We start from the raw sequence: 22900 nt of genomic DNA on the forward strand, positions 1-22900 counted from the left end.
TCCAAAAAACAATAATATGCAATATTCACAAGTGAGGCCATAAAGTGGTGCTGGATTTTGAAAAAGTGCTACCTTACAACTTTTAGTATGGGATTATTGACATTATGTGGCCTCTTAGTAAAAGTATCACAATTGGATATGTATGCTACCTCATTTAAAACCTAGTGTTGATAAGATTTCCCCTGACTCTACATCCATCCATGTTGTGGTTATCAGCAGGACTGCTGTCCACCTCTGGTCCAGGATTCTCACAAAGAACATCAGGCTCAGGCAACCTCAGTAATATTGCCAAATTATGAAGTTGAAAGCAGGCAGTAATAATTTTGATGCTCTTCTGTGGGCTGAATAACAGGCATCCTGTTGATTTGTGTAGACACCTAAGCAGATGTAACATACTTATATAGTTGTGTTTACAAATATAGTGATGAATATATCATGATATAACATTTATACTACGTTTTCCTATACTAATTAGATCCACATCAAGTGCTTTTATGAGTTATCATGGTGTAATATTTACACATCATTTCATATATAATTATAGTTTAGCAAGTAATACTTATCATCAGGTAAAACGCATATTTTATATTATGCGTTTTACCTGTTAGTATAAATGTTATATCATGATAAATACATGCCAACAGCACAGGTATTTTGAAATCAGAATGACATACAATCAGCAATACACATGCTCATTAGTCCAGTTACTTCAGCAAAACCTTGAATTAAAACATAAACCTTCCATGAATTAAATATTTACCTGAATCTAGATTTGCACAATCCAAATGCCCTCTCAACTGAGTTCCTTGTTCCAATATGACAGCGGTTGTATTTCTCCTCTTTTTCATTTGCAGGGTTGTTGACAGGTGTCAGGAGGTAGGGTCTACAGGCATACCTAATGTAGAATGTTTTGATAAATTAATGTTCCCGATATATATGTATGTATACTTTAAAAGACAAACATGACATAAATAACTTGGACATACATGTACCTACCCTGAATCACCAAGAAGCCAGATGTCATATTTCCCTTCCTCCAGATGCCTTTTCAAATTGCAGTTGTTGAAAATATGTGAATCATGGGTTGATCCTGGCCATTGGACAATAATGTTTGTGAATCTGCAAAAATAAATAAATACATACATAAATAACTAAATCCACAAGTCCACATTCGTTAAGAAAATAATATTTAAATAAGCCGAATAATTATGAAACATTTGGACATAAATAAGCCTACATGAGCTATTGACAAATCAATTATGACACAATGACGTTTATTATCTGAAAGTACCAGCAAGTCTAGATTGTTTGTTTACATTGCAAGGGTCAAGGACGTCAAGGATATTTACCGGAGTTGGGCGTCGCACACAGCTTGCACATTGATGGCGTGGAATCCTTTTCTGCACACATATACTGCTTCATCTAATGCTGATCGTTAAATAGGTGTCAAAGTACAATCTATGCAGCCAACAACTTTCGGAAAACCACAGATGTGGAAGAAATCCTCCGCTAGTTTAGCGTGTTTGTCGGGCGTTGGAAACCGGATCAAGTCATACGACTTTACGATTGCATCTGTCGTCTTTTCCAACACGCGACAAACACTTGATTTGGCAATACCATGTATATCTCCTAATTCGCTTAGGAATCCCCCTTTTGAAAAGTATCTAAGCGTTACTAACACCTGAACATGGACAGGTAAGGCACGCGAACGTTGGGTCGGCCGAGAGATATCCGAGCTGACCCGATCAACCAGCTGTAGGATGGTAGGCCGAGGGAAGCGATACCTGGCAATCAGTTCTGTGTCGGTCAAAGTATCCAACACTTGAGTCCTATCCCTGAATATTCGCTCTTGCCTAATTTTTCTCCTGTTCAAAATTTCTTTGATTCTCAATAGTGTCGCCATATCAGATGCTGACTTAGGATGTCGTAAGCTAGTTACAAGTGCCCCATACCTATCGTAGGTTAGGAGGTTGTTTACAGTGGGGTGTAAAGTTAGGAGGTCTTTGTGAAACGGCACAAATATTTAAGAGGTGCTTTACGACATGGTTTAGGAGGTCGTAGCGCTAAGAGGCTTTCGTGAAACGGCACCCTGGGGTGGTATTCAATTCTTAGAGTGCTAAAGAGGTCTTAAGTCAGAGAAAATTCTATAAAAAGTTAAGAATACCCCCTGTTCTAATCTGGAAATCTACAGTGCCTGCACGAATATTGTGTATTTGAGTACGTAATGAAAGAATTGTGTATCATGACTCATGAGGTTATGTATTTGATTGATATTGTTTATTTGTTTATAACATAATGTGCAGGTGTGTATTTTAACAAAATTGTGTAGATCGGAAATTCATTAAAAATGTTTTAAAAAGTTTAATACAAGCTTCTTCACACGTAACTGTGTTTTGGACATGTGACGTGGTAGTGACAAGCTCCTTATAAGCATTATATATCATATCATGATATGATATGACACTCCCATAAGAAGAGTTGCCCTTAGGACGTGGGTCCATGCATTGACAAACTCCTATATGTAGAGTTGCCCTCAGGACGTGGGTCCATGCATTGACAAACTCCTGTATGTAGAGTTGCCCTTTGGACGTGGGTCCATGCATTGACAAACTCCGATATGTAGAGTTGCCCTTAGGACGTGGGTCCATGCATTGACAAACTCCTGTATGTTGAGTTGCCCTTAGGACGTGGGTCCATGCATTGACAAACTCCTGTATGTAGAGTTGCCTTTAGGACATGGGTCCATGCATTGACAAACTCCTGTATGTAGAGTTGCCTTTAGGACGTGGGTCCATACATTGACAAACTCCTGTATGTAGAGTTGCCCTTAGGACGTGGATCCATACATTGACAAACTCCTGTATGTAAAGTTGCCCTTAGGACGTGGGTCCATTCACTGACAAACTCCTGTATGTTGAGTTGCCCTTAGGACGTGGGTCCATGCATTGACAAACTCCTGTATGTAGAGTTGCCCTTACGGACCGACCATTTGATATTGGGGGCGGGGGCCTGGGATTTTGTGTCGGGATTTTGTATCGAGATTAGATATTTAAACAGCTACAGTTACATAATCAGATATTATTTTCATATAAAAATGTGAGCCTGAATGTTTCTGAAATGTAATTTTTGTGGCAGGCAATTTCTTTCTTTTTCAAAATATTTTTTTTAAGAATTGTTAGGGACAAATGTTTTTTTTTTGGGGGGGGGTAATATTCCAGAACCCCCCCCCCCCCCCCCCCCCCCAACAAATATCAAACACTGTCAAATGGTCGGTACCTTAGGACATGTGTCCAGTGTTCTGTTAGGATGTGTGGATAAATACAGTGGACACCAAGACTATTGCCAATATGTTTATTCTCACAGGAATAATAACAAAAATAATATCCTACCCCGTCCATTCCTCATGCACCCTTATTGCCATAATCTCTCACATGATCTTATCCCAAGACAAGGATATTGTTATGAATATTGCTAACATCCTTCACAGTTAATATTTGACAGTACCAGTAAGTGATTATGGCAGTGACCCAGTGATTAATTATGGCTACAATATAATTCGGAAAATACAACAATATATAGCACTGGTTATACTTCATGACTGGATCTTACAAACATATATAAACAAGGCAACTGTTGGGTATTATAAGCTAACATAGCTTGAGATGATTCACAGGGCAATTGCATACAAAAGGTGAGTCAGTTAATGCTGCCGGCAATATGCTTGCCTGTCATGCTCGATATCAACATTTATTGTCAGCAGAAGGTATACTGATGGAAAGAATTAAGGGAACTGGTAGGAACAAAATGTTTTTGACCCATGGGGACTGTGTCCCAGGAGATGACCTGAGGTCTTTTTGTCCAAGGAGATGACCTGAGGTTTTTGGTGTCCCAGGAGATGACCTGAGGTTTTTGGTGTCCCAGGAGATGACCTGAGGTTTTTGGTGTCCCAGGAGATGACCTCAGGTTTTTGGTGACCCAGGAGATGACCTCAGGTTTTTGGTGACCCAGGAGATGATCTGAGGTTTTGGTGACACAGGAGATGACCTGAGGTTTTTGGTGTCCGTGGAGATGACCTGAGGTTTTTGGTGTCCGTGGAGATGACCTGAGGTTTTGGGTGTCCCAGGAGATGACCTAAGGTTTTTGGTGACCCAGGAGATGACCTGAGGTTTTTGGTGTCCCAGGAGATGACCTGAGGTTTTTGGTGTCCGTGGAGATGACCTGAGGTTTTTGGTGTCCCAGGAGATGACCTCAGGTTTTTGGTGACCCAGGAGATGACCTGAGGTTTCTGGTGTCCCAGGAGATGACCTGAGGTTTTTGGTGTCCCAGGAGATGACCTGAGGTTTTTGGTGTCCGTGGAGATGACCTGAGGTTTTTGGTGTCCCAGGAGATGACCTCAGGTTTTTGGTGACCCAGGAGATGACCTGAGGTTTTTGGTGTCCGTGGAGATGACCTGAGGTTTTTGGTGTCCCAGGAGATGACCTAAGGTTTTTGGTGACCCAGGAGATGACCTGAGGTTTTTGGTGACCCAGGAGATGACCTCAGGTTTTTGGTGTCCCAGGAGATGACCTGAGGTTTTTGGTGTCCCAGGAGATGACCTGAGGTTTTTGGTGTCCGTGGAGATGACCTGAGGTTTTTGGTGTCCCAGGAGATGACCTGAGGTTTTTGGTGTCCCAGGAGATAACCTGGGGTCCAATGTTTTAGGTGACCTAGCAGATGACCCAAGGTTATTTTTTTCGGAGAAATGTCCATTCCCTTATGTCTTTCCATCAGTACGATTGTTCTTAATTTGATTATTTCAATAAGAATGAAAATATTGTTAAAACAGTACTACAACACTGAAGTTTTCTGTTTCCCAGGAAACATGGAAACATTGGCCACATGACCAGTTTGGCCAGGTGATACCTTGAGGCTCTGTATTAAAATATGAACAGTTCAAATACATCCAACAAAATGTACAAAACAGGGTATCACTTGTATTCCTACATATTGTAAAACTTATAACAAAAATTGTAAAAATATGTCATGACGTCTCTTATCATTTTCAGCTGCTCTTGCAAGCAACAGTGGAAGCAACATTTGAGGAAACTTTGGAAGCAACAAGTAACAGCAACAACAAACAATGATAAATAGATTATGCTTCTATTAGTGTCATGCAATTAAAAAGATTGTGTATAAATAATATCATCTTCAAAAAACAAATGTGTAGATTGTGCTCAGGGTGGGTCAGTCTTGCACTGTAAACCATCATCAGTCCACCTCCGACCCTGAGTCCAGAAGAACTGCCACACATGAAGCACAATATAAGTTGTAGCAGGATCACGACAGGTACATGGGGTTTTATACCACCAGGCGGAAGTGAGGTTATAAAACCTAACAAGGACTCATAAAACCCCATGTACGCCAAATGATCCTGCTACAAGAAATTTATCTTCCATTGACTCGGAAAAAGCATGTAGGTTTTTGCTTTAAAGCGGGGTATAAGGCATTTATTCTGTCTCTCAGAATCCGTGTGCAGCCTGTATTGCACGAGGCCGGGTATAAGGGATTTATTCTGTCTCTCAGAATCCGTGTGCAGCCTGTACTGCACGAGGCCGGATATAAGGGATTTATTCTGTCTCTCAGAATCCATGTGCAGCCTGTATTGCACGAGGCCGGATATAAGGGATTTATTCTGTCTCTCAGAATCCATGTGCAGCCTGTATTGCACGAGGCCGGATATAAGGGATTTATTCTGTCTCTCAGAATCCATGTGCAGCCTGTATTGCACGAGGCCAGGTATAAGGGATTTATTCTGTCTCTCAGAATCCGTGTGCAGCCTGTACTGCACGAGGCCGGATATAAGGGATTTATTCTGTCTCTCAGAATCCGTGTGCAGCCTGTATTGCACGAGGCCAGGTATAAGGGATTTATTCTGTCTCTCAGAATCCGTGTGCAGCCTGTATTGCACGAGGCCAGGTATAAGGGATTTATTCTGTCTCTCAGAATCCGTGTGCAGCCTGTATTGCACGAGGCCAGGTATAAGGGATTTATTCTGTCTCTCAGAATCCGTGTGCAGCCTGTATTGCACGAGGCCAGGTATAAGGGATTTATTCTGTCTCTCAGAATCCATGTGCAGCCTGTATTGCACGAGGCCGGGTATAAGGGACTTATTCTGTCTCTCAGAATCCATGTGCAGCCTGTATTGCACGAGGCCAGGTATAAGGGACTTATTCTGTCTCTCAGAATCCGTGTGCAGCCTGTATTGCACGAGGCCGGGTATAAGGGAGTTATTCTGTCTCTCAGAATCCGTGTGCAGCCTGTATTGCACGAGGCCGGATATAAGGGATTTATTCTGTCTCTCAGAATCCATGTGCAGCCTGTATTGCACGAGGCCGGGTATAAGGGACTTATTCTGTCTCTCAGAATCCATGTGCAGCCTGTATTGCATGAGGCCGTGTATAAGGGACTTATTCCCCTCTGAGAAATTTATTACCCTCCAAGGCGGGTTACACAATATTTTACCAAGATCATGTGGACCAATAAGATCTCTCATTCTGACATGGAGGGTTGATAAAATGCTTGGCTAAACAAAAGACTATTTTCGGTGAAGCCATGTTCTATATTATCCAGTGATTGAGCTGGACAATTAAATGTAAAACTGTTTCTTTATTTTTGTAGTGTGGGCTTTGGTCACTCCAATTTGTAAACTGAATAATCCAAATGAGTTGCCTTACCCTGCTTCATCCCATCCTTGATTGACCAACTTATAATATCTCAGTTAAGTCCCTTGCCTCAGGAAGATGGGTTAACATAACTATTGTGGGTGGAGACTGGACTTTTACCGTCAGTTAACTCCCTTGACTCAGGAAGATGGGTTAACATAACTATTGTGGGTGAAGACTGGACTTTTACCGTCAGTTAACTCCCTTGACTCAGGAAGATGGGTTAACATAACTATTGTGGGTGGAGACTGGACTTTTACCGTCAGTTAACTCCCTTGACTCAGGAAGATGGGTTAACATAACTATTGTGGGTGGAGACTGGAGTTTTACCGTCAGTTAACTCCCTTGACTCAGGAAGATGGGTTAACATAACTATTGTGGTCGGAGACTGGACTTTTACCGTCAGTTAACTCCCTTGACTCAGGAAGATGATTTTAGCTCCAATGACAAAAAGACAATTTCACAGTTTGATACAAGGCACATAATACAATCACAAGACCTAGGCTGGCACAGGCACTGACAGGAAATTCATACACTCTGCTGGGTTTCAATAAAAACAAAATAGCTCGGCCACTACAGGGATGCTAGGTTCTAATTAACATATGACACAATGACTTCATGCACAAGGATAAATGTAGATATAATTGAACGTACATTTGACTTCATTGTAAAAAAATCATCAAAAACAATAACATCCCAAGGATAAATGTAGATATAATTGAAAGTACATTTGACTTCATTGTAAAAAAATCATCAAAAACAATAACATCCCAAGTTCAATCCCTTTGTTTCATCTATGCTTGTTGTAAGCGGCGACCAACAGCAGCGTTAAACAACAAACATAGCTAAAGCCAAAAATATGATTAAAATATAATCCAATCTGATAAATAGGCTGCACTAGTACATTATATTCTTTAAATATGTTTTCTTTCTAATTTGGCGACAACATCCTTTTGTGCCAACACTAGATTAAAGTCTTCAAAATCAAATACTGCCGTTAAATGGAAGGCAATGTTAGATAAGACTGTGAGATATTCACATGCAGCGAAACCCGTGTACACTGAAAGAAAAAAGAAGACTCCTAAAAGATCTCAACAACATAAAGGACTGATGTGCGTGATGATATAGTGCCACAAGAACCACAAACACAGCAAACATTTGTTTCTTTCAGCATCTATAAGTTGTTCTTTCTGATTATTCATGCTAAAAAATGCCTTTTTAAATCACACAAGGTAAATAAAATAAACATTAGGGGTTACATTCGATACAATCTGCGATGCTTGAATCACAATACGATACATTTGTTAGTTTGTTTAACGCAGCACTCAGCAATATTCCAGCTATATGACGGCGGTCTGTAAATATCCTAGTCTGGATCTTAGTGCTACGACTGTTGTAAGCCTATGTTAAAGTATGGGAGTTACGATCATCTTAGCGCAATGATCGCTTTGTGCAAGTGGGCCCAGGCAATCCAGTGATTGACATAATGAGCATCGATCCACGCAATTGGGATATGATAACATGCATCACCCAACCACCCGATTCCTTTAGTCGCCTCTTACAACGAGCTTAGTCGTCTTTTACGGCAAGCATGGGCTGCTGAAGACTGGGAGGCGTATCTTCTCATCAAGTGAAAATCACAGTTCATGTACGGCTTAGTTTACGAGACAATTGACAAGGTAATCTTTATCCCTGCATATAGCGATATATTCTTCTAGCAATGTTTAATCACAAATTTACAAAGTTAGTTATAGCATTGTTCATTCACCTGAAGCTATACAATGTAGTTTTTTTACCAACAGAAAGAGAGTTTGGTGAAAGTGTAACCCATACATAAGCCAACCCCTTTCTAAAGTATATTTTTTCTGGTCCTAAAAATATGGCTTATCTACAGTCATATACGGTATACACTGGTTGGTCAAGATAACCCTAATTTAGGATTTGGCAGTTATTCAAGATTAAAAACATGACACACTTCATGGTTACACACTTCAGGGCTTCCTCCCACATCAAGCTGACATGCTGGGATATAACTGGAATACCGTTCAAAGCGGTGTTAAACCCAAGTCACTCACTCACTCTTCATGAACACTACATAACCAGTAATAAATAAATTATCAGAGCATATAATATTTGGTTTCCCTTTTTTAAGAAAAGGCAGTAACCCATGAGGCGAATACGATTCGTATCACGAATATAGGGTAATGAATACGAATATTAATTCACGAATACAATAATAAGTCAGCAGTTGATGTATTATTTGTTATATTCAGTGAAACATTAACAACATAAATTATTTGACATGGTTTGTTAATTATCTATATTATACATTTATATACCGGTACTGCACTTGTCCAGGTACTTAGTCTCAGTATCTGCTCAAATGCTACAATGACCAGTGACCAAATTCCTGTCAAATTATTATAAGAGTGTTGTCTTTAAAGAAATCTATGCGTATCATATGTTCTTATGGATGTTTTAGGTACAGGGTATGTAAATGCACATGACTGCATATTCATTCATAAATATTCGATTTTTTACTTCTCCATACAAGTATCGATCACAGTCGCACACTAAGTAAAAGCTAGCTCGTTGTCAACAAATATTTTCTATATCTTTTCTTGTTTTTGATCAAGGTGCTCACGTGATTTGATGCACTTCGCGATGTAAGACTCATTTGATCACAATATAGATCTTGATTATCGATCAGATCGTCTTGACTGGGCAAATGCTAGTAATACTAGAGGTTGAATCTGATTGGTCAATAGGAGAGGCATAGAAAGAACATTACTCGTAATAGCCACTGGTGGCGCTACGATCGAGCCCAGGAATTCCAGCCTAGTTCGGCAAGGGTGGAAACTGGACTTTTAAAGTCAGTTAACTCTCTTGCCTCGGGAAGATGTATAGTAACATATACCAAAAACCTCCAGCAAAAATCTCTACTATCCTTATGATAACAAAAATCTCTACTATCCTTATGATAACAAAAATCTCTACTATCCTTATGATAACTTAACTATTGGGCAGTTTGGAAAGAACTGTAGGACTAGTGCCAATTTCTATAGGTGGGATAACAGCGGCCCTTGGGGTTTCTGAAGGCAAACTGGGTACTTGGTGTTCACTTGGGGTGTTCACTTGGGGTGTTTACTTGGGGTGTTCACTTGGGGTGTTTACTTGGGGTGTTCACTTGGGGTGTTTACTTGGGGTGTTTACTTGGGGTGTTCACTTGGGGTGTTTACTTGGGGTGTTTACTTGGGGTGTTTACTTGGTGACCAAGAATCCTCTGATGGTTATCACTATCAAACTTTCTGTGGTAGGGCAAAATATATTTCTTGTTTTATGGATCTTCCATGCCATTGTTACCATCAGGCTGGAAACAAACAAGGGGTGAAGGGGGGTCACAAACAGTAAGGTCAATGAACTATGGGGTATCTCTTAGAACATTCCTCAATATTATGAAATAAGTAATACAAAATATAACATAACTGTCTATGAACTATTTTATTACACAATAAATTTATCTCATTTCGTGGAAAAAAATTCTAAAAAACAACAATGTAACTACAACATGTAATAAGTCAACTACTGAAAGATGTATACTGTCTTAAGAAAACAAAATTTACTTAATTATCCCTTTTACCTCCAAAACAATATGGCCAACGTAATTCATAACAGGAAGGACAATACATTGCTCAGGCTGAGATACACACAACACAAAGACAGTTCCGAATATTGGTCAATATGTAAGCAGGTCGCTATTTCAGCCTCAGGCTAGAAGCAAACATATCACCAAAACCTCCATCTATCAAATCCCTAAACCCCATCCGTCCTTAGTCAGGTGTATATACAGTTTTCTGAAGTTGAGAAAAGTGATATTTTCATTGCAGTGAACATAACACTTTGACGGAACTATTGTCATCCAATACATACGGATATTGCCCAGATATTAACTAAGCGTGCATTGCGTATACGTAGGGACGTCACTGGAATACTGAGTTGATTTCGTGTTTAAATTATTTACATGGTGTGTGGAGGTCGATGTTAATGGAGACCTGGCCTGACCCGAATATCATTTATGGAGTGAAACTGAGCATAACCAGGTGTTAGTAGATCAAGGTGAATGTCCATGACCTATGACACCTTGACGACAGGTGAAAACAGGTGCATGAAATCCAGGTGCATGTGATTTGTCAGTGGTTAGTGATTTGTGAGTGGCATTGTGGGATAGTGAATCATCGTCAAAATATCAGAACGTAAAAGTAATATATTCCCTTCTCAAACAACAACTTACATGTTATTATTATTATGTACATAAACATAGCTGTTAATTTTATCGTTGTTTTGATAACTTTTTTCCAGGCTAATTTGCATAATGCCTATAGCCTGTTTCTGCCATGTCAATTTGGACTTAGTTTTATTTTTGAATGTTGAAAGTGCCTACAAATTACCTCCTGAAAAGTACATTTTGTATTGAGCACTGAGATAAAACTAGCAAATCCAGACTAGTACTTTTCCAGTTGTTTTGTTATTTCGTATTTACATCTACGTAATGCTTTGTGTCGATTATTAAATCCAGCAAAACAGTTTTCTTCATTTCCATGAGTACTTTAGTTATAAAAGCTAGACAGTAAATTTACAAATTTGCCTGTTAATGTACTTTTAAAAACATTTGATAGCAAGATAAGGCCAGTATCATAATATGGAGCTGAAGTCTGGGGCTTTCAACAAAAAAAAGTTGTTAATAGATTTCATACAAATTTCTGAAAATATGTACTGGGAGTTGGTAAACGTGCTTCAAGTAATGCTATCTAATACATGTTGATTGTTATTTAAAATCTGTAACCTATGGACAATTGTAAATTACAGAGACCTATATGAATTTCATTTGACGTTACTCTCCATTGATTGGTTACTGACTTTGTTGGTGTGTCAAGTTATGTGCAAAAAATAAACAAACACCTGATTCATGTCACGCCAAAGTAGGTATTCCTACGCCTTGAATGTTTATCAACCTCCTCATTTTTGTCTGCTTTGATTCATATAATTGTTCCTTATTAAACTATTCTAGATAATACACTTTCATTGTCAAATTTATCCTCAGGATTGACTGTGTATATTTTCGATTCATCGAGGTATGAATTGAAAAACCGATGTGCAAACTTTTGAAAGAATCTTCTACACGGATTCATACAGTTTGCACTTCATACCTTAAGTCAAGCCTTAAGTAATAACAAAAGCAAAGATTTTGTATGGTTAAGTGGTATGTGTTGTTTGTTTGTCTGTTCATTTGTTGCCGCACTCAGCAATATTCCAGCTATATGACGGCGATCTGTAAATAATCGAGTCTGAACCAGAAAATCCAGTTAGTCACCTTATAACAAGCATAGTAACCTTTTATGGCAAGCATGGGTTGCTGAAGACCTATATGTAAAATGTATGACAGCAGATATATCAAGGAAGAACTCCATTTATTGTTTGAATATGAAACTTATAATTCATAACATGTTATGAATTTGCCTATCTTTGAAAGTGGTTTAAATGTTGTTAAATACAAAGCTATTACACTGCAACTGTAAATGACGATTAGAAAATTGTTCAAGATAAGTCAAGAAAGCCCTAACCTATAAGCAATCATTGTTCAATAATGCTAGGTATTTAGTTTGAATGTGTGCTACTCTCTTGAATAAATGACTGTGATGTACTGTACTGTACATGGGCCTATGTCCCAAAACCAAAATAAACCTGATTTGATTTGACAAGGAGCAATCATGTCTTGACACTGTATTGCCACAGCAAAGAACTAAGGGCAGGCATTTGGAATTCAGCTCTCGACAAACTGAATAAACATGTCCGAGCTGGACTTGAAGGCTCTGTTCTGTATCATCACTGAACTTGTATTTGCAAAATGAACTACTTCAGGTGAGGTGAGGTGAGGTGAAATTGGGTTTAACATCGCGTCCAAGATTATTGCACTTATATAGCGATGTACATGCACGTGTGTGTGTGTGTGGCTGCTTGTACTAGACCGGACTGATGCCGATTCATAGTGCTAGCCCACTGAGATACCATGGCGCAGTTTAACATGAATACCCCACTCAGACACAGTATACTGACTCCGAGCCGACCAGTCCTTGCTTTAACCCCTTAATGCTGAGCGCCAGACAGGGTAACAACAAGTACCATCTTTTAACGTCTTTTGGTATGACGCGGCCAGGGATGGAACCCTGGACCTTCCGCTCTCCGGGTGGACGCTCTACCACTAGACCGCGGAGGCGGTCGAATTACTTCAGGAGCCGGGGCATAAGTGCACATGATTCCTGACAACTGACCTCAACAATTATCAATGGATACTGCTAAGCCTTTCATCTTAGATGCAATGTGGGCACTAACCATTCACCACCATGATCACATTACTCAGCTTGTAATAATAATAATAATAATAATAATAATAATAATAATAATAATGTATTTATATTGCGCCAGATTCCATTCACCAAGTGGATGCTCATAGCGCTACACTATTATTACCCCGGTCAATGGATCAGTGAGCACTTGATTTTCATTATCAGCTCCCTGGGGAGTATACAATCCAAGCTGCCTGTGAGGTGCTAGAAGGTTAACAGCCACATTACCATCTCATCCTACCGGGTACCCACTCACTGCTGGGTGAACAGAGGCACATGTCGAACAAAGTCACTTGCCTAAGGAGACACCACATGAGGTACATGTGCTTCAGTGTGGGGCAGGACCGAAGCCCTAGAAACTCTCAGGAGTCAAGCTGCTGAACGTGGTCACACATCCAACTACTCGCCAAGACTGACGTTGCTTAACTTCACCTGATCTGTGATCTGTGCGCTGTGCACAGGACCACGTGCCACGCGCCACCGTGCTATCAATGGTTGTCTGTCTGCAGAATTATTCCCTAAAGTGAGTGAGTGTGTTTGTATGGTTTTACGCCGCTTTTAGCAATATTCCAGCAATATCACAGCGGGGGACACCAGAAATGGGCTTCACACATTGTACCCATGTCGGGAATCGAACCCGGGTCTTCGGCGTGACGAGCGAACGCTTTAACCACTAGGCTACCCGACCGCCCGTTCCCTAAAGAGTGATTTAGATGTATTTTCTATACATAATCAAACCTCATGTTAAATTCCTGGTTGTCTGAAACTCCCCATTTGAAGCCTGCAAACTCCTTTTATATCTATAATCATGTACACAGTGGAATCTGTGCAAATCAGACTCTGTCAAATTCAGATTTTGATTAAAACCAGACTTTTTCTCCAGTCCCCTCCGTTCCTTATTACATTATCATTACTCAAACTGACCTAAAGCTCACTACTTCACTACCACAGTGTATGTTTTACACTACGGGCTTGTCCAATAAACTATTTACTATTGAAAAGAAGCGGTCTAAATCGGACTGGACCAGACCGGACCTGACCGGACCAGATCAGACCGGATTTTCTCTCACTTGGAAGTAAGCTCAGTCATTGTCAGCTCAAACAACACTGCTAATCCTGCATGTAATCCTATTGATCTTAACACTTTGTTGTCCATTTGGTTAATTAGAATTTAATTACTTGTTAATGAGAAACTTAGCTTAATTAGATTCACTAAGTGTCATGAGCATGTCAATAAATAACGGTAAACACAGTTTGGCATTATCAATCACAATGGCTTAGCGACTGGTACAGAAAAAGCGCATCAAACTTTCACTTGCTAAGTTGCTTTAATTGAGGAATTTAAATCAGGCAGAAAAAATGTGTATTTAATGCCAATCCATGTCATTATTTTGTGCCCCAGCCCGGGCTAGGTTAAAACAAGAATTGCAGTTAGATCCGCTACCTGTCATAGATCTCCTAAAGCCAAGAGATGCAATAGCGAAGGCTACACTAACTCTATTTCTGAGAGATGGACAGCTACTCGAACGTATATAAACAGAGCAGCCAAGGATAGAAATGAAATCATATCAATATAAGAAAATAGAAATCATATCAATACAAAACCAGAAATTATTTGAACACCAAACTCACAATAGATAGGTGTACCCTACTCACACACAGGAGTCCCAAAGAGGGACAGGTCGGCCGAAATTGCCTAGGCAGAAGGCGACCTCCTAAACACTTAATGCAACAACAACATCATTATTTTGTTCAGTGTATGTGACTAAAGATGAATGATCTTTGCTTTTTGTTTGGTCTTCAGTCTTACGTTTTGTACTTGCGATAAACAATACTTTTACACTGGTCCCAACCAAGTCCAAAAAGGACAGATTCCACTGTACTTGGATCTGTCCACCTGGATGTGTCGAAATCCTGGTTTGGGAGTCCCAAGTATCCAAATTAAGCATAAAATCCCCCTTTTGACTCAAACAGCTCAAAATAAAGAATAACATCCACACACCAATACTCGCAAAACTTTCAACTTTGAATATACTTCACATACAAATGACCTTACTGCGATTGCCGTAATGACATCAAAGAAGGGTGCTTTCTACCAACATGCCAATATCCATTTAGCCTAAATAACCAGCACATCAAAGGTGCAAGCATCTTCCTGAGGCAAGGGAGTTAACTGACTGTAAAAGTCCTGTTTTCACCCTTGCTGAACTTGCCTGGAATTCTGCAGTTACATTTTGGCTGGACTAACGAGCCTATGCATAGTCCAATCAAAGCCACGTAATGAACTAGATGTCCGGTTGGCAAACAACATGGATTTCAAAGTGGAGATTTCAAAGCATGTGTTCCACAAACTTGGCGTCGACAGATATTTTACAAATCTTTTCATGTTCGCACTTTGTGGGGTAAGACCCTTTATTGATTATCGATAAGATCATCTTGAATGGGCGCCACCATTTTGTTTAAAGCTAATGCAAGAGATATGAGCGATGGAATCTTATTGGTCAAGGGGAAGGATGTGGAAGGGACACACCTTGTAATATCCACTGGTGGTGCTACGATCAAGCCTGGCAATTCCAGCCTAGTTCGGCAAGGATGGAAACTGGACTCTAGTCAGTTAACGCCCTTGCCTCAGGAAGATGAGATGCAAGCTGATTACTGTGTACACATTGGCAGCAAGTTACTGAAATGTTCTCATGTGACTGCCGTTGAAATATGAAAATTGAGAAATGAGTAAAACGGATTTAGATAATGTTAGTGAATCTATTATCCAAGCTATGACTCATGCAACGATGCTGATCCAGACGAGGACAACGAGACTGATGCTACACCTGAGTGCCGCTCCTTCACTACCAGCAGCCTCGGCACTTTTGGCTTCTTATCGGTGTACATAGGCATGGAAGTGGTAAAAGTAACTATTATCGAAAAAGGGTAAGTTTTACTGAAATTTGAACTAACTTTGTGCACTACTGCTCGATCACAGACAACAAATTTAACATGTTTTTTTTAACTTGTATGGTGTGAAAAAGCACAAACTCCCAACCCCTTTCAAAGACAGACATTAAAGGCTAATGAGTGAGTGAGTGAGTTTGGTTTTACACCATTTTTAGCAATATTCCAGCAATATCACGGCGGGGGACACCAGAAATGGGCTTCACACATTGTACCAATGTCGGGATTCGAACCCGGGTCTTTGGCGTGACATGCGAACGCTTTAACCACTAGGCTACCCGACTGCCCCTAAAGGCTAAGAGAGGATCTCTTTGTAATCTTCACAAACCAGGCTGTCTGGATAGAGACTTGTTGTGTCTTGACATGTGTTGCCATGTGGGGAGTCTGGGTTTGAATTGGTCCCCATCATCCTATGCTTGTTGTGATGGGCGACCAAATTAATCGGGCTGTCAGAAGCGGTGACTCGATTGATGACGTGTCATTGTACCTGATATCATGGATCATTGCTCACAATATTGATCACTGGAAAGTCTGGTCCAGACTTGATTATTTACAGGCTGCCATCATATAGCTGGAATATTGCTGAATGCGGCGTTAAACAACAAACAAACAATTTGATAGATTGGTGAGTCATCTACAGGAATATCTTATCAACAGCTTCAACATTTGTGGAGTATGAGAAATAAAGGTGGCGAGGTGAAATGGGGTAAAGATTAAGATAAGATATAAGATTATTGCACTCATATAGTGACATGCATGCACGTGTGTGTGTGTGTGGTGTATGTGTGGCTGCTTGTACTAGTCTGGACTAATACCGATTTATACTGCCAGCCCACTGAGATACCATGCCACAGTTTAACATGAATACCTCACTCAGACACAGTATACTGACTCTGAGCCGACTAGTCCTTGTTTTAGCCCCTTAATGCTGAGCGCCAGACAGGGTAACAACAAGTACCATCTTTAAATGTCTTTTAGTATGACGTGGCCGGGAAACGAACCCCCGGACCTTCCACTCTCCAGGTGGACGCTCTACCATTAGACCATGGAGGCGGTCTAAGAAATACAGAGGATTGAAGGTTAATGTAAATTTTTGACAGATTTGTACATTGATATCCACACATTCATACAGAGTTATCTGCCCTTACCTCCAGGTTCACAGTAGGCGTTGTGGCGGAAGAAAAGATACACGGCAAACATGAAGACGGAAATATTGAAGAGGAACAGGGTTGCCTTGTGTCGCAAGGATTTCATTTCCTGGAAAATAAATAAAATAATAATGAAGGAATACCTGAAGGTAGGGCCCATAATACAGTGCAGAAGACAGCTAGAGCTAGATGCCTTCTACATCACACTACCACTGAAAACGTGTTCGCTAGTTAAATTGTTTTAGCCTAAACAGTTTTGATCAGTGTTCTTTTGACAAAAAAGCTTTCATTATTACTCACTATCATATGAATAACTCAAAAGCTCACAATTCTTGTTATGTTCAATTTTTTTTACTTTTGCTTTAAAAGATATAAAAACCATAAACTCAACCTTTTGTAATTTCCAAATTTGATAGGTCAAAATGTAAAACTGTCATCATTAGCAACATCTTTCTGTTTTCTGCAGTGGGTGATATTCGTAACTTTGAAAGTCAGGACTCAAAATAACAAGGTTTTGAGGATTTCATTTTCCGAGTTCAGTGCTGAAAAGATGAATTACAAGTGCAAGTTTGAACTTTCAAGCTTTTCAATTTTCAAAATGAGTTTGGCTTACAGGGACGGTCGTGCAGCCTAGTGGTTAAAGCGTTCGCTCGTCACGCCGAAGACCCGGGTTCGAATCCCGACATGTGTACAATGTGTGAAGCCCATTTCTGGTGTCCCCCGCCGTGATATTGCTGGAATATTGCTAAAAGCAGCGTAAAACCAAACTCACACTAGAAAGTGTTTTTACTCGTAAAAACATATGTCTCCCCCCACTCCCCTAACCCCCATTCATTCGTTTACTTCACGTTAAACCCCATCTCTTCATTCCCATCTTCCATTACTAAATAACAGAGACAAAAATAGAACTCCTAGAAATTTCAAACAACTAATGGGCACCACTTCAGTGCTGGGTTAATGTGTATACAAAGTTTCGCGAAAAAAATATTAAACGGTTTCTGAGTTATTGTCCGGAAACGGTGGGAACGCCGACGCCAACGCCTGAGTTATGGTCAGGAAACAAAGCTTACCCCCATTCAGAGCTTTGTTCAACTTATCTCAATGGAAACGAGAAAAAATAAAAATGTCAAAAATCTCTAAATAGCAAATGGCACCACTTCAGTGCTGGGTTAATGTGTATACAAAGTTTCGCGAAAAAATATTAAACAGTTTCTGAGTTATGGTCAGGAAACAAAGCTTACCCCCATTCAGAGCTTTGTTCAACTTATCTCCATGGAAACGAGAAAAAATAAAAATGTCAAAAATCTCTAAATAGCAAAAGGCACCACTTCAGTGCTGGGTTAATGTGTATACAAAGTTTCGCGAAAAAATATTAAACGGTTTCTGAGTTATGGTCAGGAAACAAAGCTTACCCCCATTCAGAGCCTATGTTCAAGTTATCTCCATGGAAACGAGAAAAAATAAAAACGTCAAAAATCTCTAAATAGCAAAAGGCACCACTTCAGTGCTGGGTTAATGTGTATATAAAGTTTCGCGAAAAAATATTAAATGGTTTCCCAGTTATGGTCCGGAAACCAAGCTTACCCCCATTCAGAGTCTATGTTCAAGTTATCTCCATGGAAACGAGAAAAAATAAAAATGTCAAAAATCTCTAAATAGCAAAAGGCACCACTTCAGTGCTGGGTTAATGTGTATACAAAGTTTCGCGAAAAAATATTAAACGATTTCAGAGTTATGGTCCGGAAACCAAGCTCATCCCCATTCAGAGTCTATGTTCAAGTTATCTCCATGGAAACGAGAAAAAATAAAAATGTCAAAAATCTCTAAATAGCAAAAGGCACCACTTCAGTGCTGGGTTAATGTGTATACAAAGTTCCACGAAAAAATATTAAACGGTTTCTGAGTTATGGTCAGGAAACAAAGCTTACCCCCATTCAGAGCCTATGTTCAAGTTATCTCCATGGAAACGAGAAAAAATAAAAATGTCAAAAATCTCTAAATAGCAAAAGGCACCACTTCAGTGCTGGGTTAATGTGTATACAAAGTTCCACGAAAAAATATTAAACGGTTTCTGAGTTATGGTCAGGAAACAAAGCTTACCCCCATTCAGAGCCTATGTTCAAGTTCTCTCCATGGAAACGAGAAAAAATAAAAATGTCAAAAATCTCTAAATAGCAAAAGGCACCACTTCAGTGCTGGGTTAATGTGTATACAAAGTTTCGCGAAAAAATATTAAACGGTTTCTGAGTTATGGTCAGGAAATGGTGGGAACGCCGACCCCGACGCCGACGGGAACCATGCCAAAAACAATATGTCTCCCTCCATTCTGGGGGAGACATAACTCCATCTTTTACATACTCTTCCCAAAAAGTATTGGATTGTGAAATATGAATTTTATGATCGGTTGTCAGAAGAAAGATGACTGCCATTGACAGGACATTAGCATGATTAGTATTCACAGGGCCATGTAACAGTTGCCGATTCAGTACCATCACTTGGTACCCAGTTGTATTCAGTGATCACCTGTTATTTTTCAAATATCTCCCTTTTTGGGAGCATAGCCTCTATATAAGTATGAAACAATTAACTTAAGAAAGTACACTGAGTAGTGTTGCTCCTTGATCCGAAACCTAAGAGCTACCTTTCATACAGGAGATAAACCTCCCATAGGAAGTCTGTACTGAGTGCTACCTGCCGTGTGGGAGATTGACCTCCCATAGGAAGTCTGTACTGGGTGCTACCTACCGTGTGTGAGATTGACCTCCCATTGGCTGACCACCCCGAGTGCTCTGGATGGGGTGTGAGATTGACCTCCCATTGGCTGACCACTCCCGAGAGCTATGAACCATTTGTGAGATCGACCTCCAATTGGCTGACCGCCCCCAGTTCTACGTACTGTGTGTGAGATTGACCTCCGATTGGCTGACTGGCCCGAGTGCTATGTACCGTGTAAGAGATCAACCTCCAATTGGCTGACCACCCTGTGTGTTACATACCGTGTGTGAGATTGACCTCCGATTGGCTGACCACCCCGTGTGTTACATACCGTGTGTGAGATTGACCTCCGATTGGCTGACCACCCCGTGTTTTACATACTGTGTGTGAGATTGACCTCCTATTGGCTGACCGCCCCGAGTGCTACGTACCATGTGTGAGATTGACCTCCGATTGGCTGACCACCCTGTGTGTTACATACCGTGTGTGAGATTGACCGCCGACTGGCTGACCACCCTGTGTGTTACATACCGTGTGTGAGATTGACCTCCCATTGGCTGACCGGCCCGTGTGTTACATACCGTGTGTGAGATTGACCTCCCATTGGCTGACCACCCCGTGTGTTACATACCGTGTGTGAGATTGACCTCCCATTGGCTGACCATCCCGTGTCTTACATACCGTGTGTGAGATTGACCTCCCATTGGCTGACCATCCCGTGTCTTACATACCGTGTGTGAGATTGACCTCCCATTGGCTGACCGGCCCGTGTCTTACATACCGTGTGTGAGATTGACCGCCGACTGGCTGACCACCCTGTGTGTTACATACCGTGTGTGAGATTGACCTCCAATTGGCTGACCACCCTGTGTGTTACATACCGTGTGTGAGATTGACCTCCCATTGGCTGACCATCCCGTGTCTTACATACCGTGTGTGAGATTGACCTCCCATTGGCTGACCGGCCCGTGTCTTACATACCGTGTGTGAGATTGACCGCCGACTGGCTGACCACCCTGTGTGTTACATACCGTGTGTGAGATTGACCGCCGACTGGCTGACCACCCTGTGTGTTACATACCGTGTGTGAGATTGACCTCCCATTGGCTGACCGGCCCGTGTGTTACATACCGTGTGTGAGATTGACCTCCCATTGGCTGACCGGCCCGTGTGTTACATACCGTGTGTGAGATTGACCTCCCATTGGCTGACCGGCCCCAGGAGAAGACGTAGGTGGTCAGCAGCATGTAGATCAGGGAGCACAACATGAACAGGATGAAGAACTTCTCATGCAGATCTGCAAATACCAAACTCGAGGCTAGAAACATCACAAATACCATTTCTTTGTTGCTTAACGCTGCCAGACTTTAGTGTCTTTAGTTACATATCCAATGAAGATCCTGGGTATTCAGTGTAAAGGTCATCACGGATTGTTTTATGCCGCACTCAGCAACATTCCAGCTTCATGACAGTGGACTGTAAATATACTAAATGAGACAATCCAGTGATTGATATTATCAGCAACGTTCCATGCTGTGCATCTTCTCAAGAAAAGGGAGTTAACTGACTGTAAAAGCCCAGTTTCCACCTTTCCCGAACTAGGCTGGAATTTCTGGCTTCAATTGTAGTGCCACCAGTGGCTATAACGAGTTGTCCCTTCTACCTCTCATATCACTTGCATTTGGTTCAAACAATATGGCGGCGCCCAGTCAAGACGATCTCATCATTAATCAATATCTAAATTGTAATAATTTTGATTGATTGATTTGTTGTTTAACGCCGCACTCAGCAATATTCCAGCTTTATGACGGCGGTCTGTAAATAATCAAGTCTGGACCAGACAATCCAGTGATTGATATCATGAGCATCAAGCCACCCAATTCGGATCTATGACATGCATCAACCAAGTCAGCGAGCCTGACCACCCAATCCCGTTAGTCGCCTTTTACGACAAGCATAGTCACCTTTTACGGCAAGCATTGGTTGCTGAAGACCTATTCTACCCCAAATTGTAATAAACAGGTCTTACATCACGAAATGCATCAAATCATGTGTGCACATTGATTAAAAATATGTCAATTTCGTTACGCACTTTTTTTTGGACTATGCAAAGAATTGTTAGTCCAGCCAAAACATAACTCTATAATTCCAGTTCCATTTCTAGTTCAGCAAGGCTGGAAAATGGACTTCGTTAGTCAGTTAACTCCCTTGCCTCGGGAAGACGCATGCTGTGGGGATACAATGGCAGGCAATCAACCAAGACACCGAGGCCGACCATCCTCGCATGGCTAAGAGCACTACACAGGATATACCAAGCATATCATAGAATCTGTAAGGAAGAGAGTCTGGGCCAGACAAACCAGTGACTGTAAGCATGAGCAACTATTCACACAACGGTACAATGTCATGCAGTTGGCCAAGTCACAGACCATGAACCCCTCATCCCCATTGTATTTTCAGTCATCTCTTATGACAAGCAAGATACTCGGGGAATTGACTAAGACAGAATGACCACAAGAAGAGACGACTCTGCACAGCATAGTGACACCTTTGACAGCAGAGCCATCTATGCTCCCATTATTCTAAAGAAATTGAATTTGATCCAAATGATTTTCAATATTCAGCAGGGATCTATACTTAATACTATTTGGACCATTGATCTGACTATTTTATTTATATGTTTCATCCAACTGCAGGGGCTTGCCTCTTTACATCTTTGATCCAAGTAATAAAGAAAAGCTAACATAAGCCATGAACAAAGACAAGCCATTATCAAGACATTAGGTAGATAAGGTTTAAACCAGTTGTGACATCTGAACAGAAAGTATTTGGTTCACCTGAACCATGAAACAGGATGAGTCATGCAAAACAGTCCTCAAAATGCTTCCTGTCGTCTTATAGCTGGAATATTCCTGGAATATAGCTGGAATATTGCTGGAATATTGCTGGAATATTGCAGAGTGCAATCAAACAAACTGCATCA

The 22900-nt window shown here is 40.8% G+C and overlaps 2 protein-coding genes and 1 pseudogene across 3 annotated transcripts in view; all 3 read right to left on the reverse strand.

Moving 5' to 3' along the window:
- The window catches only part of LOC124147543 (post-GPI attachment to proteins factor 2-like), a 29731-nt gene that overhangs the window by 5580 nt on the left and 1251 nt on the right, over positions 1–22900 (reverse strand). The window contains exons 3-5 of one of the 2 annotated variants that reach the window (XM_046518172.2): positions 21099–21214; positions 17203–17311; positions 3885–7761 (exon numbers count right to left, since the gene is read on the reverse strand). In XM_046518172.2, the coding sequence (XP_046374128.2) occupies positions 7616–7761; positions 17203–17311; positions 21099–21214 (371 nt within the window). In that variant the 3' untranslated portion in view covers positions 3885–7615. Of the gene's footprint in view, positions 1–3884; positions 7762–17202; positions 17312–21098; positions 21215–22900 lie in introns of those variants that run through there. The other variant, XM_046518170.2, reaches the window with a different exon arrangement.
- LOC125376263 lies at positions 118–3141 on the reverse strand (annotated as a pseudogene).
- LOC125376262 lies at positions 3338–6532 on the reverse strand. The gene is made up of 2 exons (XM_048388340.1): positions 4654–6532; positions 3338–4392 (listed from the first exon to the last, which is right to left on the reverse strand). Exon 1 carries the CDS (start codon positions 6530–6532, stop codon positions 5414–5416), a length of 1119 nt encoding a protein of 372 aa, XP_048244297.1. The 3' UTR covers positions 3338–4392; positions 4654–5413.

This window comes from Haliotis rufescens, unplaced genomic scaffold (genome assembly GCF_023055435.1).
Source record: "Haliotis rufescens isolate VD_foot unplaced genomic scaffold, xgHalRufe1.0.p SCAF_7, whole genome shotgun sequence".
NCBI classification, from domain to species: Eukaryota; Metazoa; Mollusca; class Gastropoda; order Lepetellida; family Haliotidae; genus Haliotis; species Haliotis rufescens.

Excerpts from the sequence above, each read along its gene's own strand:
- LOC125376262 (XM_048388340.1), bottom strand. The coding sequence starts at position 6,532 with ATGAGAGATCTTATTGGTCCACATGATCTTGGTAAAATATTGTGTAAC.